Source organism: Pseudorca crassidens, chromosome 3 (genome assembly GCF_039906515.1).
Source record: "Pseudorca crassidens isolate mPseCra1 chromosome 3, mPseCra1.hap1, whole genome shotgun sequence".
In the NCBI taxonomy this organism is placed as follows: Eukaryota; Metazoa; Chordata; class Mammalia; order Artiodactyla; family Delphinidae; genus Pseudorca; species Pseudorca crassidens.
This window is the reverse complement of record NC_090298.1, coordinates 77,247,195-77,264,928: the sequence shown is the minus strand read 5'-3', so window position 1 is coordinate 77,264,928 and position 17,734 is coordinate 77,247,195. Positions and strand designations below refer to the sequence as shown.

At 39.2% G+C, this 17,734-nt stretch overlaps 2 protein-coding genes across 3 annotated transcripts in view; one reads left to right on the top strand and one right to left on the bottom strand.

The window, feature by feature from the left end:
• RHOBTB3 (Rho related BTB domain containing 3) overlaps window positions 1-12,269 on the bottom strand; it is a 56,003-nt gene extending 43,734 nt beyond the window's left edge. For both annotated transcript variants that reach the window (XM_067731263.1, XM_067731264.1), the window contains exons 1-3: window positions 12,119-12,269; window positions 11,713-11,938; window positions 3,596-3,782 (exon numbers count right to left, since the gene is read on the bottom strand). In XM_067731263.1, the coding sequence (XP_067587364.1) occupies window positions 3,596-3,782; window positions 11,713-11,938; window positions 12,119-12,120 (415 nt within the window). In that variant the 5' untranslated portion in view covers window positions 12,121-12,269. The remainder of the gene's footprint in view (window positions 1-3,595; window positions 3,783-11,712; window positions 11,939-12,118) is intronic.
• Window positions 12,270-13,055: 786 nt separating this feature from the next.
• SPATA9 (spermatogenesis associated 9) overlaps window positions 13,056-17,734 on the top strand; it is a 74,222-nt gene continuing 69,543 nt past the window's right edge. The window contains 2 exon segments of the mRNA XM_067731270.1: window positions 13,056-15,321; window positions 15,587-15,668. Of these exon segments, the coding sequence (XP_067587371.1) occupies window positions 15,301-15,321; window positions 15,587-15,668 (103 nt within the window). The 5' untranslated portion in view covers window positions 13,056-15,300.

Here is a 17,734-nt window from a genome sequence, read left to right as displayed (position 1 = left end):
GCAGGAAAAGGAGGCCAGAGGCTGATTTACCAGGAAGCCTAAGTTTCAAGGCCCTTCCTTGTGGGCTGTTTCCAAGCCTTGGGAGAAACCTAGACATTAGATTCTTTCACATGACGTATGCTTTTGTAAAATCTGCAAAATAAGATATTCTGACTATGTCTGGTTAAGACATAAGTCTCTCTCCAGTCCAGCTCACTTCACCTTGCATCAGGCAGCTCTGGAGTAGCCACGGACATTTTTAGGATCCTGCTAAGGGGAATTTAAATTTAGGTTTAGCGAGATATTATTTGTGGTTTGTAGTCACTTCCTTGTAAGTGTTTGCGAGCTGTCTTGGTACATGAATGGCCTTCAGGAATGCTTCTTCCACCCACTGTGCAGACTAATTTGGCGTCACGACACAAAGAGGCAGAGCTGAAAAACAAACACAACAAAAACCGAAGTGCCCAGCATCACAAAGATGTGGAGAGTGAAGAAATACCCTGGAAGAAAAACTATCATTCTCTTCCCCCTATAGAAAATCTCAAAAAGTGGTTATCATGTGAAGAAATGCAAAGACTGTGAGCGCAAAAAACATAAGAAAAGTTAAAGAAGTGTCAGGGTTTTTTTGCTCTTTTAATTATTTTATTTATTTATTTATTTTTGGCTGCATTGGGTCTTAGTTGCTGCGTGTGGGCTTTCTCTAGTTGTGGCAAGCGGGGGCTACTCTTCATTGCGGTGCACGGGCTTCTCATTGCCGTGGCTTCTCTTGTTGCAGAGCACGGGCTCTAGGTGCGCAGGCTTCAGTAGTTGTGGTTTGTGGCCTCAGTAGCTGTGGCTCATGGGCTCTAGAGCGCAGGCTCAGTAGTTGTGGCCCACGGGCTTAGTTGCTCCATGGTATGTGGGATCTTCCCAGACCAGGGCTCAAATCCGTGTCCCCTGCATTGGCAGGTGTATGCTTAACACTGTGCCACCAGGGAGGCCCAGGTTTTTAAACAATAGAAACTTTTTTTAATGTCTGTGGTATTTGACAGCTTTTTCGGAGTTGTAATTTCTTGTGGTTTCTTTTCACATTCTAAATAAATATTCATTTGTATACATATATGTATCTGTAATTTTGTAGTTTTTTTTCTTACAAAGGACCTCTAAAACTGTGTAAGTTTCAGATCCTGCAAATCTGGAACTGCCTCCTTAGACCAAAATGAAGGTCATTATGAGAGATAATTAAATGACTAGGAACTGAAATCCAGTGAAGATGATGAGAAAGCAATGAATTTTTTTTTGAATTTTTGAATTTTATTTATTTTTTATACAGCAGGCTCTTATTAGTTATCTATTTTATACATATTACTGTTTATATGTCTAGGGGTATGATTCTTGGTTTGGATCCAAGAAAGCAATGAATTTGAGGTTAATTTAAAATATAAAATCAAAAGAGCATCTTAGTCAGCTGGATATGGGGAACAGGAACGGAAGTTGGGTTGGATGATTCTAGTTTGGGTGAATGGATAGGTTTGGCATCATTCACCAAGACAGGGAACTCAGCAGAAAGAGGAAGATGTCTGTGGAGACATGGGTCAGGAGAGAGACTGGAGCCAGAAAAACAGTCTGGGTAATCACCAGTGTCTATACAGGGGAAGCTAGGGCAACAGATTAGCAGGTCCATGGTCACAGTAAATAGCAAGAGGTGAAGCTGAAGGATGGGACCCTGGGCAACAACTACTGGATGTATTGATTTGGTATATGTGTGTAAGGGAGGATGAGGGTGCCAGGAAAGAAGAAAGAGAATTAGAACAAACAGGAAAGAAAGAGTAGCTTTATTAAGTGGAGGGAGAGGTGTATTTGAATAATTTCAAAGAGAGAATTGTTATTAAAACGTAAATTAAATTTGGCAATAGGCATATAACTGGCAGCCCTGAGTGAAAACCAACCCAGTGTAATTGTGAAAGTCAGTCAGACTGTAGTGGACTGAAGAATGAATGGGAAGTCAAGAAGTGCACTCAGGAAGTGTGGATGACTTGTTCAAGAATCATGACCAGCAATAAAAAGAAAGTTAGGGAAGTAGAGGGGACATACGGTCAAAGAAGGGTCAGGCCTGCTTTATTCATATCTACTAATACTAGACACATACCTACCACATGACCCAACAATCCTACTCCTAGGAAACTACCTAAGCATCACTAAAAGGAGAATACAGAAATAAATCATGGGGGACTTCCCTGGTGGCACAGTGATTAAGAATCTGCCTGCCAATGCAGGGGACACGGGTTCGAGCCCTGGTCCGGAAATATCCCACATGCCATGGAGCAACTAAGCCCACGCACCACAACTACTGAGCCTGTGCTCTAGAGCTCACGAGCCACAAACTACTGAAGCCCTCATGTCACAACTACTGAAGCCCATGCACCTAGAGCCTGTGCTCCACAACAAGAGAAGCCACCGTAATGAGAAGCCCACACACCGCAATGAAGAGTGGCCCCCACTCTCCACAACTAGAGAAAGCCCACGCACAGCAACAAAGACCCAATGCAGCCAAAAATAAAAATAAATAAATAAATAAAAGGAAAGAAAGAAAGAAAGAAATCATGGCGTATTCATACAATGGAATAATACACAGCAATAAAAAGAATGTATTACAGATAAGTTCAGCATGGATGAATCTCAAAAGTATCAGGCTAACTGAAATTAGGCCAACACAAGACACTACATACTATATAATTCCATCCGTATGAAGGTCAAGAATAGATAAAACTAATCTATGTTGTCAGAATCTAATCTATGAAGTCAGAATAGCAATTATCTCTGCAGAGGGGTGTTATCAACTGGGAAGAGGCATGAGAAGCTTCTGGAGTGAGGCAAATGTTCTAGATCTTGAGATATGTGATGGTTGCATAGCTGTATATATGTGCAAAAATGCATTAAACTGTGCTCTAAAATCAGTGAAGTCTAATGTCCTTTATTTTGCTATACTTCAATAAAAATGAAAAAATGAGTAAAAATGACATTTTAAGACACATTTACTGAGGAAATAACCACTAAGAACTATAAAATACCACCAATTCAAAGTGGATTCTGAGTTGACCCTGAGATATCTGCCAACAGTATGCACAGAAGCAACTACTGAAATTGACTGAACCAAATTAACCCATCAGCTACGGAGTCAACAATCCTCTCTCTTAGGTGGTGTTGTCAATGTATTCAGCTCACTCATTGCTACCTACCTAAAAATGCTGCTCCCAATCCCACATCCTTATGGGAACAATCTGTCCTTCCCAACTGAATAGTCCCTTAGATTGTCAAAAAGAGTTTTCCAGGGCTCAGGGTCAGCCTAATACCTCTCCTATATCAAAAAGAACACAATTACTGACTTCCTTCACTTCTACAGAACAGCAGTTTAAAAGACAAACTTGTACCCATCAGAATCACAGCAGTAGTTTGTGATACTTTCCTTTGATGTCCCATTATCATATCCAATGATGAAGAGATAACAGATGGCATTTAAACCCAGTCATTTTGCTTTCAAAAAAAAAAAAACTGTACTAATCATTAATAAGCTTAATGCTATTCAAAATTAATATGGTACCTGCACTCTCATATAAAAGAAAAATTAAATACTTACCATTTTGTCTTGTACCAACAGCAGCAATGATTACTGGAACTGAATTTAATGCTCTTTTTATCACTGGAATATAATTATCCTTCACTTCGTGAAATGAAAACTTGTCATTTACGTTGTATTTGATCACAATGATGTCAGCACCTCCAATTAGATTTCGAGAGGTGTACCAATCACTGTCAAAAATGTCCTAAACCAGAATGTAAAGAGCAATCTTTAGTCTGCTTATCTTCAAATCCATCATGAAATAAACTGTAACATATTAGATTAACTTCTTTACTATATTTTAATTTTTGGAATTCATTTTTAAAATTTATTTTTAAAAAAGTAACTACGTAAAATTTAAAACGTTTGAAGTCTATTAAGTCTTTAAATTTTTTAATTTATTCATTTAGCCTGGACAACTATGTAGTGATAAAATAGAATCTAGAGAATTCCTGAGACTCTGATGGAATAAGCAACCTCTTTAAACACCTGTACTTAAAAATGAACACTTTGTTTTAAAATTATGCCACAAAACATTAGCCAGACTCATCAAGAAAAAATGGGAGAAGACTCAAATCAATACAATTAGAAATGAAAAAGTAACAACTGACACTGCAGAAAAACAAAGGATCATGAAAGATTACTACAAGCAGCTATATGCCAATAAAATGGACACCCTGTAAGAAACGGACAGGGGCGTCCCTGTTGGCGCAGTGGTTGAGAGTCCGCCTGCCGATGCAGGGGACTGGGAGGATCTCACATGCCGTGGAGCGGCTGGGCCCATGAGCCATGGCCACTGAGCCTGCGCGTCCAGAGCCTATGCTCCGCAACGGGAGAGGCCACGACAGTGAGAGGCCCACATATTGAAAAAACAAAAAAAAAAGAAATGGACAAATTCTTAGAAAAGCACAACCTTCCAAGACTGAACCAAGAAGAAATAGAAAATATAAACAGGTCAATCACAAGCACTGAAATTGAGACTGTGATTAAAAATCTTCCAACAAACAAAAGCCCAGGACCAGATGGCTTCACAGGTGAATTCTATCAAACATTTAGAGAAGAGCTATCACCTATCCTTCTCAAACTCTTCCAAAATATAGCAGAGGGAGGAACACTCCCAAACTCATTCTATGAGGCCACCATCACCCTGATACCAAAACCAGACAAAGATGTCACAAAAAAAGAAAACTACAGGCCAATATCACTGATAAACATACATACAAAAATACTAGCAAACAGAATCCAACAGCACATTAAAAGGATCATACACCATGATCAAGTGGGGTTTTTATCCCAGGAATGCAAGGATTATTCAATATATGCAAATCAATCAATGTGATAAACCATATTAACAAATTAAAGGATAAAAACCATATGATCATCTCAATAGATGCAGAAAAAGCTTTCAACAAAATTCAACACCATTTATGATAAAAACCCTCCAGAAAGTAGGCATAGAGGGAACTTACCTCAACATAATACAGGCCATATGTGACAAATCCACAGCCAACATTGTTCTCAGAGGTGAAAAACTGAAACCATTTCCTCTAAGATCAGGAACAAGACAAGGATGTCCACTCTCACCACTATTATTCAACACAGTTTTGGAAGTTTTAGCCACAGCAATCAGAGAAGAAAATAAATAAAAGGAATCCATATTGGAAAAGAAGAAGGAAAGCTGTCACTGTCTGCAGATGACATGATACTATATGTAAAGAATCCCAAAGATGCTACCAGAGAACTATTAGAGCTAATCAATGAATTTTGTAAAGTAGCAGGACACAAAACTAATGCACAGAATTCTCTTGCATTCCTATACACTAAGGATGAAAAATCTGAAAGAGAAATTAAGGAAACACTCCCATTTACCACTGCAACAAAAAGAATAAAATACCTAGGATAAACCTACCTAAGGAGACAAAAGACCTGTATGCAGAAAATTATAAGACACTGATGAAGGAAATTAAAGATGATACAAACAGATCAAGAGATATACCATGTTCTTGGATTGGAAGAATCAACAGTGTGAAAATGACTATACTACCCAAAGCAATCTACAGATTCAATGCAATCCCTATCAAACTACCAAAGGCATTTTTCACAGAACTAGAACAAAAAATTACACAATTGTATGGAAACACAAAAGACCCCAAATAGCCAAAGCAATCTTGAGAAAGAAAACTGGAGCTGGAGGAATCAGGCTCCCGGGCTTCAGACTATGCTACAAAGCTACAGTAATCAAGACAGTGTGGTACTGGCATAAAAACAGAAATATAGATCAATAGAACAGGATAGAAAGCCCAGAGATAAACCCACACACATATGGTCACCTTATCTTTGATAAAGGAGGCAAGAATATACAATGGAGAAAAGACAGCCTCTTCAATAAGTGGTGCTGGAAAAACTGGACAGCTACGTGTAAAAGAATGAAATTAGAACACTCCCTAACATCATCCACAGAAATAAACTTAAAATGGATTAAAGACCTAAATGTAAGGTCAGACACTATAAAACTCTTAGAGGAAAACATAGGCAGAACATTTTATGACATAAATCACAACCAGATCCTTTTTGACCCACCTCCTAGAGAAATGGAAATAAAAACAAAAATAAACAAATGGGACCTAATGAAACTTAAAAGCTTTTGCACAGTAAAGAAAAACATAAACAAGATGAAAAGACAACCCTCAGAATGGGAGAAAATATTTGCAAATGAAGCAACTGACAAAGGATAAAAAATTCTCCAAAATTTACAAGCAGCTCATGCAGCTCAATATCAAAAAAACAAACAACCCAATCCAAAAATGGGTAGAAGACCTAAATAGACATTTCTCCAAAGAAGATATACAGATTGCCAACAAACACATGAAAGAATGCTCAACATCACTAATCATTAGAGAAATGCAAATCAAAAATACAATGAGGTATCACCTCGCACCAGTCAGAATGGCCATTGTCAAAAACTCTACAAACAGTAAATGCTGGAGAGGGTGTGAAGAAAAGGGAACCCTCTTGCACTGTTGGTGGAAATGTAAATTGATACAGCCATTATGGAGAACAGTATGAAGGTTCCTTAAAAAACTAAAAATAGAACTACAATATGACCCAGCAATCCCACTACTGGGCATTTTTTTACTGAGAAAACCATAATTCAAAAAGAGTCATGTATCACAATGTTCACTGCAGAGCTATTTACAACAGCCAGGACGTGGAAGCAACCTAAGTGTTCATGGACAGATGAATGAATAAAGATGTGGCACAGATATACAATGGAATATTACTCAGCCATAAAAGGAAACGAAATTGAGCTATCTGTAATGAGGTGGATGGACCTAGAGTCTGTCAAACAGAGTGAAGTAAGTCAGAAAGAGAAAAACAAGTACTGTATGCTAACACATATATATGGAATCTAAAAAAAAAAAGAAGAACTTAGGGGCAGGACAAAAATAAGACACAGATGTAGAGAATGGACTTGACATGGGGAGGGGGATGGGTAAGCTGGGACGAAGTGAGAGAGTGGCATGGACTTATATATACCACCAAATGTAAAACAGATAGCTAATGGGAAGCAGCCCCATAGCACAGGGAGATCAGCTCGGTGCTTTGTGACCACCTAGAGGGGTGGGATAGGGAGGGCAGGAGGGAGACGCAAGAGGGAGGAGATATGGGGATATATGTGTATGTATAGCTGATTCACTTTGTTATAAAGCAGAAACTAACACACCATTGTTAAGCAATTATACTCCAATAAAGACATTTAAAAAAAATAACAATCCACTAGGACTAAGTACAAAAAATCAGAATGCTAGATTTATGCACATGAAGTAAAACATAAATAAAATACCATATACAATAAAATAAAATAAAATTATGCCATAGCTTTAACACCTAATAGTTTCAAAAATTAACACTATGCATTAGATGCAAGAGCATCAGTGTGAGTAAGGAAGCTTCAGAGGATTTTCTGTGACGCAGTTAGATAATGCAGGATTGTTCAGTCATTTAGATTGTATTGATAATACCCTGTGAATTCTGTGGAGTTCCATATATTTTATCCATATCTCAAAATTCATATATATTTTTCAACTTTATCCATTCTTTGGACAGTACTGCATATATGTAGTGTGCATGTGAGGGGAACAAGGGGCGCGGAGGGGTATGCCTCCACAAAAAGATAGTGTGTATTACAAGATGATGTTAACATGGTAAGGAGTATATGTGCAATTCATGTATTTTGTTCATATCAATTAAAAATTCAGGATAAACCTTTCCAATTTTGAAATGTTTACTTTTGGACTACAGCTAATAATATTCATATTTAGAATTAGGGCCAAAAGTAATTTATTATGGACGCTACTCCTTAAAACTTTGCACCTTGGTATTTTAAAAATAATTTTTCAAAGTTACTGTGTGAATAGTGGTATAAGAAAAATATCGTTATGTACCTTAATACCATTGCTAAATATGCATAAGTGGCTTCCTTCTCACATTCTGGTTAACTATTAATCATTATTTGTCCTTTCATGTGGCCTTTGGTATGTATTCCTAGGATGTAATAAAGCTAGATTAAGAAAATAGACAGCTAGATATGGCTAACAAGTCCAAAACTGTTGGGCTATGAAAGTCTGCACTTTGAAATATGAGTCCAAACCAGGGTTTGAATCAATCAGTTGTGACAGAGCTTTTATCCTGTTAGAAAATTCTGGAGAAGTGTCACAGCAATGCCCTTTTGCAGAGAGCTTCTTCTCACCAGTACACCGCCATGCCCCAGCAAAGCCTCTCCCAATTCCCTACACCCTCACAACCTGCCCATTTCCTACAAGTATATTCTGCATAACAAGAATTGCAGAATTTTTAGATAGGAATACTTTACTGAGAGTGGGATGGACAGAGCCTTTTTAGAGGAAGATTTAAAAACCAAAAAAAAAACAAAAAACAAAAAAACGCCAACTATGGGGATATAAACAGCAAAGGCAAAATTCTTGAACCTAGCGGAGGATGTAAGAGGAGGGAGAAGTGAATTGGGACACAGATCAAGAAAATGTGAAAGCTTCCCAGCAGAGCTCTATGCTAATTTCCAAATCCCAAACCACAAAACCCATTCAGTTCCAGCTGTATCTGTTACAGTATTCAAGCTCAAAGTATATACGTACAAAAGGGTATATAAATACAATAAAGAAAGAGGACAAAGTTAGATGAATGGGATGAACAAACTAAACTTAAGTGGGACCAATATCAAGCAGCCATTTAACTCTGAGAGAACAAATCAAAAGTAACTGCTCTCTGCATTCCAAATAGTTCAAAATTCCAGAGTTACTGGAGACGTGTAGAAAGAAAAAGGAGACATTTAAGGGAAAATGTCACGAGGAAATGGGTTTTGGCTTCATTAACTCTGTGGTACTGAGGATATAAATCTATAAATAATTTTATTTTTAATACAAATCAGAGCTTCAAACCCTGCCCAAGAAAAGTGTGCATATATTATCTCATTGCTTTTTATGGAATATTTTTGGTAAACAGGAAAAGATCTAGAAATGAAATAATAATATAACAAAAAAGGGTGGGTTTCAGAGACATACTAAACAATAAGCTACATGTAATGAATTTGAAGCACATTTATTTAAAAAGTGCCAAGTATACATGGCAAAGATCCAGAGTGAGGCTGCGGATATACAGAAGAAAACTAGGGAAGAGAAGCACAACTATCTCACTCTAACTCCAAGAAAACAATGCTACATTTCTTCTCAAACTGTCTCAAAGAGAAAATGCTCCACTGGTTTCTAGAAATATGAAGGAAATCAAATTCTCCCACCCCTTGTAAATCAGTTCCAGGATTTCCTCTAGGCAGTTATGCAACACGAGGCTTGGAGCCACATTTGAGGAATGGAACTCATCTGTTGAAAAATAATCTTAATTTTTACAGCAAAACAACAATTTTATTCTACTTGGTTGTGAGGCTGCAATACAGCATCTACTAAGTACTAACACGGCTGCCTCTATGTACTTTATTTGTGTGGAGATCTTGAATGATGTGTGGGAAAACTTTACTTTTGCTTCATTTAAGCAATACACGGATATACTAAAGTTGTGATAAACACTTTATTATTATCGTAGCTACCGCTTATTGATTACTTACTACATGCCCGTCTAGATGTTAAGAACTTTACACATACTAACTCATTTATTCTTCAGCACAGCTCTGGGAGGCAGGGATTATTATGTTTATTTTACACACAGAGTAAATAAAGCTAGGAGAGGATGAGTGACTTTACCCAGGAACACAGCCACTAACTCGCAAGGTGAGGATCTGAAATCAGGTCCTTTTGATATCAAAACCTGTGCTCTATCTGCTCTGCTATGTTTCATATTCCGATTCAGTACATGGCAAATACCAGCTGATGAATACAATCAACTTTCATATCTCTGACGGGCTTTTACTTACCACCAAGAGAAGAAAAGCACCTCATAAAGAGTAGCTCTACAAATGTATTCTACTATGTCTGAAGACCACTATAACCCAGAAAACTGTGCCTGGTTACAAACTCAATGTCTTAAAAAAGGCCAGAGTCTAACCAAACAAAAGGTGATTAACATAATAAAACATAACAATAAACTTAAGACCAAAAAAATCCAGACTGTGAAGGCTTGTTTCAATCGATTTGGAAGATTTCATTTACTACAATCCATGGGATCACAAGTATTTGCTTTTGCTAAACTAACAACATAAAAAGGAAAGAGTTCACTGCTCAAAGAAAAAGCAGGAAAGGTTAACCTAACATCCTAATTCAGCTTATTTTATTTTCCTTACATTTATTTACTCTATTCACTCAACATTTGTTCAACTGAGTGTAGAACCAATTAGTTTTTAGACTGTAAGATTTTTCACAATGAAATGACCAAAGTAAAAGAAGGGTTTCATTTGCTTGCATGGACTCCAGCCAGTAAGTTCTCTACCAATGCTTCCATGATCAGCATCAGCACTGTCATAATTAGGAATTTAATAGCATCCCTGTTATTGAAAAAGCCCATTTTTCATTTATTTTAGCCTATTAAATTTACTTTAGCTGAAAATTTATTTGGGCAAGTGATCTTTTCTTTCAGTAATATGGAAATTTGCATAAGAAATGTTTTTATGTACATTTCTTTGGAAAGGTGTATTAGTTCCCTATAGTCCCTAATTCGGTTTTCTTAAAGTGCAGTTTAAATGTAAATCTCACATAATGATATCTGTATTTTTTTAGACATTAAACTTTCTTCTGTTATAAAATATAATACTTAGCTGCAACATAAGTTTTATACTAGTAAAGAATCAGAAATTTTCGAGTAAGATTACATGAAAACATTCAAAACATGATGCTATTGTGTACTGAAAACATTTATACATGTCAGAGAGTAGATTTCTTCTTTTATCACTCAAGAATTAGACTAGCATTTATCAACTTCATTACGATTTCTTTTAATTATAGCAAATTTTAAAGCTTTTTCAAGTCCCGAAACAGTATTAGCAATATTTCTGATTTACAGGTCACTAAAAAGAAATGGCTAAATATATCAAGAATATCTGCATTATTAAAATTAAAAACACTAATTAAATTTTTTCAAAGGTGGATAGTGCTATAAAAGAATCGTTTAAAATTAATTCTCAGTCCCTGTCTTTCCCGCCCCCTTTCCAGGGGTCCTATTTCTGAGCCGCCCCAGTGAAATGTATTTTTGCTGTGTTGAGCTTTCAGAGATCTTTATTTTTAGAACACTAATATTTTATATCACCCACAGGGTAGGCATGAAAAAACATTGCTGTCTGCTGGTGAAACTTAGTGACCTCGTCCCTTGGGGTTGGGACATTCAGTCATCTGTCTACCAAGGGACAACCCAGAGTCGTGAAGTGTACGCGTTAAGTGCTTCACATTCCCACTGGGGCTTTTTCCCTTCTAAGAGTGTTCTCTGACTAGGCTGGCCCCTGCCCAATGAAACGAAGGACCAAAGATTTTCCCCAAAATGTTTTAAAAACTCTCCCCAGGTGACCCAGACGTCCACATTCATGAAAGGGGAAAAAGGGGGAGGAGAAAAAGAAAAGAGAGAAAGAAAGAAAAGGAAAGCTCCATCAGCCTCTGCACAGAGCAGCTGCGGGCCCTTACCCAGACGGGACAGTCGTGGACCACTAGCTTGACATTCCCAAACGCGCTGGCCTGATACTCGGTGAACACGGGACGCGCGACCGTACTGGTCGCGTTCAGCAACAAGCTGCTTTCGTCCCCTGAGATCAGCGGGCTTCTCCCCAGGTAAGTGCGGATGAGCCCCGACGGCCGATTGTCCTGGTGAAACGCGTCCCCCTCGTTCCCCAGCGCCACGATGTGAATGGACCTACACGGAAGAGACGGGGGCGAGGGGGAGAAAAGGCGCGTGGTCAGCGCGAGGCTCCCTTTCATCCCAACAGGAAGTGCGGGGGGCAGCGCGCGGCGGGGGTGGGCACGAGCCCCTCGCCCAGGGGCGCACGGCACGCGCTGGGGTAGAGACAATGGCAGGACCGCGACGCGTACATACATGATCTCAAATCCAAGGGCAGGGCGGCGACTCGGAGAAAAGCGGCTCCTCACGGCTTCTAGGAGCCCGTCCGCGGCGTATCCACCCGCAATCAACTCATGCCGGGCCGCGTCCCCCCTAGCGCACCTCCCCCGCTGCGCGGCCGACGCAGAGCGGGCCCGCGCGAGCCAGCGAGCGAGCGAGCCACGGGGGCCGAGGGCGTGCGAGTCTGGCCGTGTGCGCGCGGCCAGCCAGTCAGGAAGTGCCAGGGAACATCCCGGCCGGCTGCGCCGCTCCCGCCTCCCCGGCGGCCGCCGAGCGTTGCCGGACGCCGTAACCCCGCTCCGCCGCGCTCCCTCGGCCGGTCAGTAGTCGCCTCCTCCGGCTGCTGCTGCTGCTGCCGCCGCCGCTCCTCCTCCTTCTGGCCCAGAGCGGGTAGGAGAAAAGCCGGGCCTCCGCCCCCTTGGCGGGCCGGGCGGGCGGGCGGGAGCAGCACGTGCCGGCCTTGGGGGTCGGGAGGACGAGGGGGCCGCGCTCCTCGCTGAGGCCCCGAAGCCCGGGCGGCGGCGGCCGGGTACAAAAGAGCGGCCCGCGCGCGGGGCGCCGCGGAATATAAATTAATAAATACGACGCCCCAGCCCGAGAGCTCCCGATCGCCAATCCGCCTGCAGCAAGTTTGTTCAACTCGACAGGCTGTAACCAGAGCCGGGGAAAGGGGAGGGTGGGTCGGTGAGGCCCCTGCTCCCTAAAGACTGGAAAAAAAAGAGGTGAGGGAAGCCAGCTTCCCTGGGAGTCCAGCTCGCTGGCCGCTCCAGCAGCCCCAATTTTTTTTTTTTTTTCCCCTCTTGGCCTTGACCAAAAAGTGTTTTAGCAAGTCTGCCGCTTTGTCATTTGTCAACATGTAGTACAGCTGTTTTCTAGAATCATACTTGTGAGGAAAAAAATAAAGGCAACATTCATCCTGGTGCAGAAAGGGTTCTTTGTTCACGCAGCAACTAATTCGCTAATATCGCTTCAGAAGGATTATTTACTACTTCAAGCTATATTCGGCATCTTTTACCAAAAACTTAAGGGTTTTTTGCTTTTTTTTTTAAGTGTTGAGGTTCTTATTATGATAGTTTTAGAAACCAGTTACGAGTGAGGTGTTTGTGTTTACATGCTAAATGCTAGTTTACGTGGAGATTTTTCTGTACATATTATGGCCACATGTTTAATAATACCTCCTCAGACCAGCTGAAAAAATAACGATCATGCTAATGCAAGGATACTTTAGATTCTTTCATGATAACGCCCTGAAGTAAAGGCTGTGAATGTCCCCAAAGGGCCTCAAACTGCCTCAATGCAAATGAAGACTGGAATCCACTAATTCCAAGAAGGGCCAGAGTTTACTCTGGGGCTCTGCTTCTCCATAAACATGAAAATTCTTACAAGTGCTCTGTGTTGAAAGAGTTCTTGTTTATCCTTTTATTTATTTATGTATTTAGCCCGACTTTAAAATGTTGCTGTTTCTTTTCTCAACCGAGCTATTTTGAGGGTATGAAACAGGAGGTGCTGAGTAGGACAGTGAAAAGCCTAGGGTAAGAGCCCTTTGGAATGTGAACTACTTTTTATTATGGGCCCTTGGTTGCTCAACTGAAAGTAGTTTAATAGTTTCTCATGCTCAAATAGGGTATAATGGGGGGCATTCTTTATGTTGTCACTGATTTTTTAAAAATCTAATTTCCTTTGCACTCAGTATAGTTTCTCTTTTAGTCTCTAGAACCTAAAACATCCTGAAATCTTTGAGAGTACAGGATCACCTTTTCTCTGGGGTCATCAATCCTCTCCAGTAACCACAAGTCAAAAACAAAGACACTAGAATGGGTGAATGAATAAAGAAAAATGTAGTATATACATACAATGAAATATTATTCAGCCTTAAAAAAGGGGGAAATCTTGTCATATGTTACAACATGAATGAATCTCCAGGGCAATAAGCTAGTCATAGAAAGACAAAGACTGCTTATTCCACTTACATGAGGTATCTAAGGCAGTCAAACTCTTAGAAACAGAAAGCAGAATGCTGGTTTTAAGGGGCTGAGGGGAGAGGAAAATGGGGAATTCTGTGAGTATAAAGTTCCCATTTTGTAAGATGAAAAAGTTAAAAGATCTGTTGCAAACAAGGTGCATATATTAATGTATACTTTTAAACGGTAAAGATGGTAAATTTTGTGTTTCACCACTATATATATATATATATGAGAGAGAGAGAGAGAGTTAAGAGTTAGAGTTGCTGGGAAGTGGAAGGAAGGGAGACAGTGTTCATTTTTTCCTCAGTTATTGAGTATGTGAGCCAGGTCTGTGCTGGTAGGCATGGGAGATACTAAGATACATAAGACTCTGTCCTCACCCTTGAGAAGCTAAATCTATTCAATATTGTTAATGGTCACCGTGTTGTGAATATTAATGCATTCAATCCTTTTGAAAACATACTTGTTCCGTAAAAATTATAATACAGGCTTATGCATTCAGTAATAGAGGTAGGAACAAAGTACATGGATAAAGTTCAGTGAACGTTAAGAAGAGATATGTGCCTTGTGTGTCATCAGAGAGACGTTCATGGAGGAAGTAACCATTGTGTTAGGTCTTAGAAGATGAAGAGAAGCTTGCTAGATTTGGAGGAATCAGTGGTTAGAAGTATTGGTGGAAAGAATGGACAGACGTCATATACAAATCACATGCAGAGGTAGAGATGTGGAAGATCGTGGCTGATTCAGGGAACAGCAAGAGCTAAAATTAGTGCTGGTGTTCTGATTCCTTTATTGCAGCAGGCAGAAAAGAGAGTGGTAGAGGCTTCCCAAGGGATTTCCAAAGTCAGACCTGGTGATACTCAAGTTATAGCTTTGGAATCCCTAGACCAACCTCTGTTTATATGACAAAAGCCTGTCTAGATGCTCACCAAACCCATTTCCTCTTCCGGAACCCATAGATAAAGTACATTTCCCAAAGTTTTTGCATGTAGATAGGGCCATGTAATTAGTTCTCACTAGTGAAATACGATCCCTGCTGAGCAGTTAAGAGAAGGTGGACCTTCTCCATTTTTTTTCATCCATCCATCTACCAACTGGATGAAGCCGGGTCAACCTTGAAGCCATGTGTTGATCTGCAGCTTAGAAGAAGCCTGAGTCTCTGAATGACGAGTTATAGCAGAGCCTTCTCACAGCATGCTTTGTACTGTGATATGGGTGAGAAAATAGATCTTTATTGAGTTAAGCCAGACATTCTGGGGTCAATTATTACAGCAGCTAGTATTACTTATCTTGTCTAATACAGTGTCACAGATGGTCCATTTCCTGATATCTTAAAGATTCTTTTCATAATTATCTTAAGACTACTTTTTAAATAATTAATTCTCTTTTATGTACGATTTTTATTTGGTTTATATATTTGTAGTTTCCCTCATTAGTAGCATTAAGTGTTTGTTTGTCTGTTTGTTTGCACTTTTACCAGGGTGTAACAAAGTGGATTATCATATGTCCTCCAACTTCAAGGTCACTGCAGAACACACAAGGAAGGTCCTTCAGCCCAAACAGTATGTTTTTCTATTTTCCTGGCTCGAATGCCACTGTTTCATATTCATTCTGATAGATGTTCTTATCCCCAGATAAAATGTAGCCACATATGAGTGTAAGATACAGAAGTTGACCCCTGAAATTCCAGAAAAGATATTTGAACTTTTATCTTCAAATACATATATTCCCCCCCCAAAGAGGGAAAGAAATTAAGCCCTACTAATATTTAATGTGAGGATTGGTAGTGGCACCCCAAACTTGATCCATTAAGTGGGCAGGCACTCAGGGTGCTCTGGGGAGAGGGTGGTAGCACAGCTGCTCACTGTGTGGGGAGGGGAGGACTCTCCTGTGTTCACTTTTAACATATTGCCACATGTTGCAGTTTCTGTATCTAACTAGATGGATTTATAGATCATATTTAAGTAAACTATTATAGCATGGATCAGTGGAGACAGTGTTAATAATGCAAGAACAGGCAAACACAATGGGCTGAGCTGACATTTCTGGCACCCTTTTTGGAGCCACACTGCAAGATGAAAAACTAATGACTAATTAGATCTGACAAGAAGTTGGCAATGCTAGTTAAAATTATTTCTAAAACTGTTTTAAGTATGAATTTATATCTACTTTTACTAACATCTTCACCCAAATTATGTATTACAGATAATGATGTTCTGAACTGATCACTGTTAGCTAACCACTTAAAAAGTAGACATCCAAACTCATAAAGCTCAACAATATTTCTAAAATATTTAAGGAGTGTATGATTCAAGCCAATACTTTAAAGAAAATTCACCAATTATAAATGCTATGAAGCCTTTTCTGAGCTTCCTTAAAAATAAAAAGTCAAAAAGCAACATACCATTGGGAAAATAGTTTTCTTCTTGTGAAGATAAAAATGTTTGAAATAACACATGGAACACAGATGGAAAAAAGAAACTGCATTCCTTTGACAGCAAATACCTTGAGAATACGCATATAAAACATTGCTAAAGACCGAATGACACAAGTATTGGAACATGTTACACAATGTGGGAAGTTTACTATAATGTTAAATGGAAAGCACAGATGTTTTTAATATGTCTCACATTATGGTATTGGATAGATTCTGTTTCAGTGCGGTGTTTACTAGATTGTGTTTCAATAATGAGATGCATTTTAAAGTGACAATTCTGTGAGCCGCCAAAGGAAAGCTATAGTAGAGAAGGTATTTTTTCTCGAATACATCTTTGAATGGTATTTTCAACAATTGACTTAAAAAAATAAAAACTGTGTTTTATGCAAAACTTGTGTAAGTGTAACCACCGATGGATGAGTTACTTAGACTTAAAAAAATTTTTTTAAAGAAAGGAAGGATTCCAAGTTAAGATTACAGGGAGAGCAACCACATGAAATTCATTTGAGGTATATCTCATAAGCAGTTATTCCAGCAAAGAAGCTGGAGCCAGAAACTGAGGTTAATTTTGTGGAAAGAAAACTTGTATAACAGTTTTAAGATTTTTCTTCACTGTGAAATATAATACATACAGAAAAGTGCATAATACCTATGCACGTAGTTAATAAATAATTATAAAATAAACATTCCTAAGCAATCTCCTAGGCCAGAAGATAGAACATTATCACCACTCATGCAAGGGTGCACACACCCAAACACTGCCCCCCCCACACACACAGGTGCCCCTCCTCAGTTACAGTTTTCTTCTTTTCCTTAAAGATAATCATGAGCCTGACTTTTGTGATGATTATTTATTTATTTTTCCTTACAGTTTTGCTACCTATATGTGCATTCCTAAGCTAATATTTTGTTTTTTCCTCTCTTTGAACTTTATATAAGTGGCATCACACTCTACAGACTCTTTTGCATCTTGTTTCTTGTACTCATCATCATTTGTAAGATTCATTTATGTTGATGTAGCCGTGGTTTGTTCCTTTCATTCCTTTGTATTGCTGAATAGCATCCAGTGGATACATAAATTATCATTTTCTTATCCATCCCATTTTATTTTATTTATTTTTAAAAATTTTTTTTATTTATTTATTTGGTTGTGTCAGGTCTTAGTTGCGGCATGCGGTCTTCTCTCTAGTT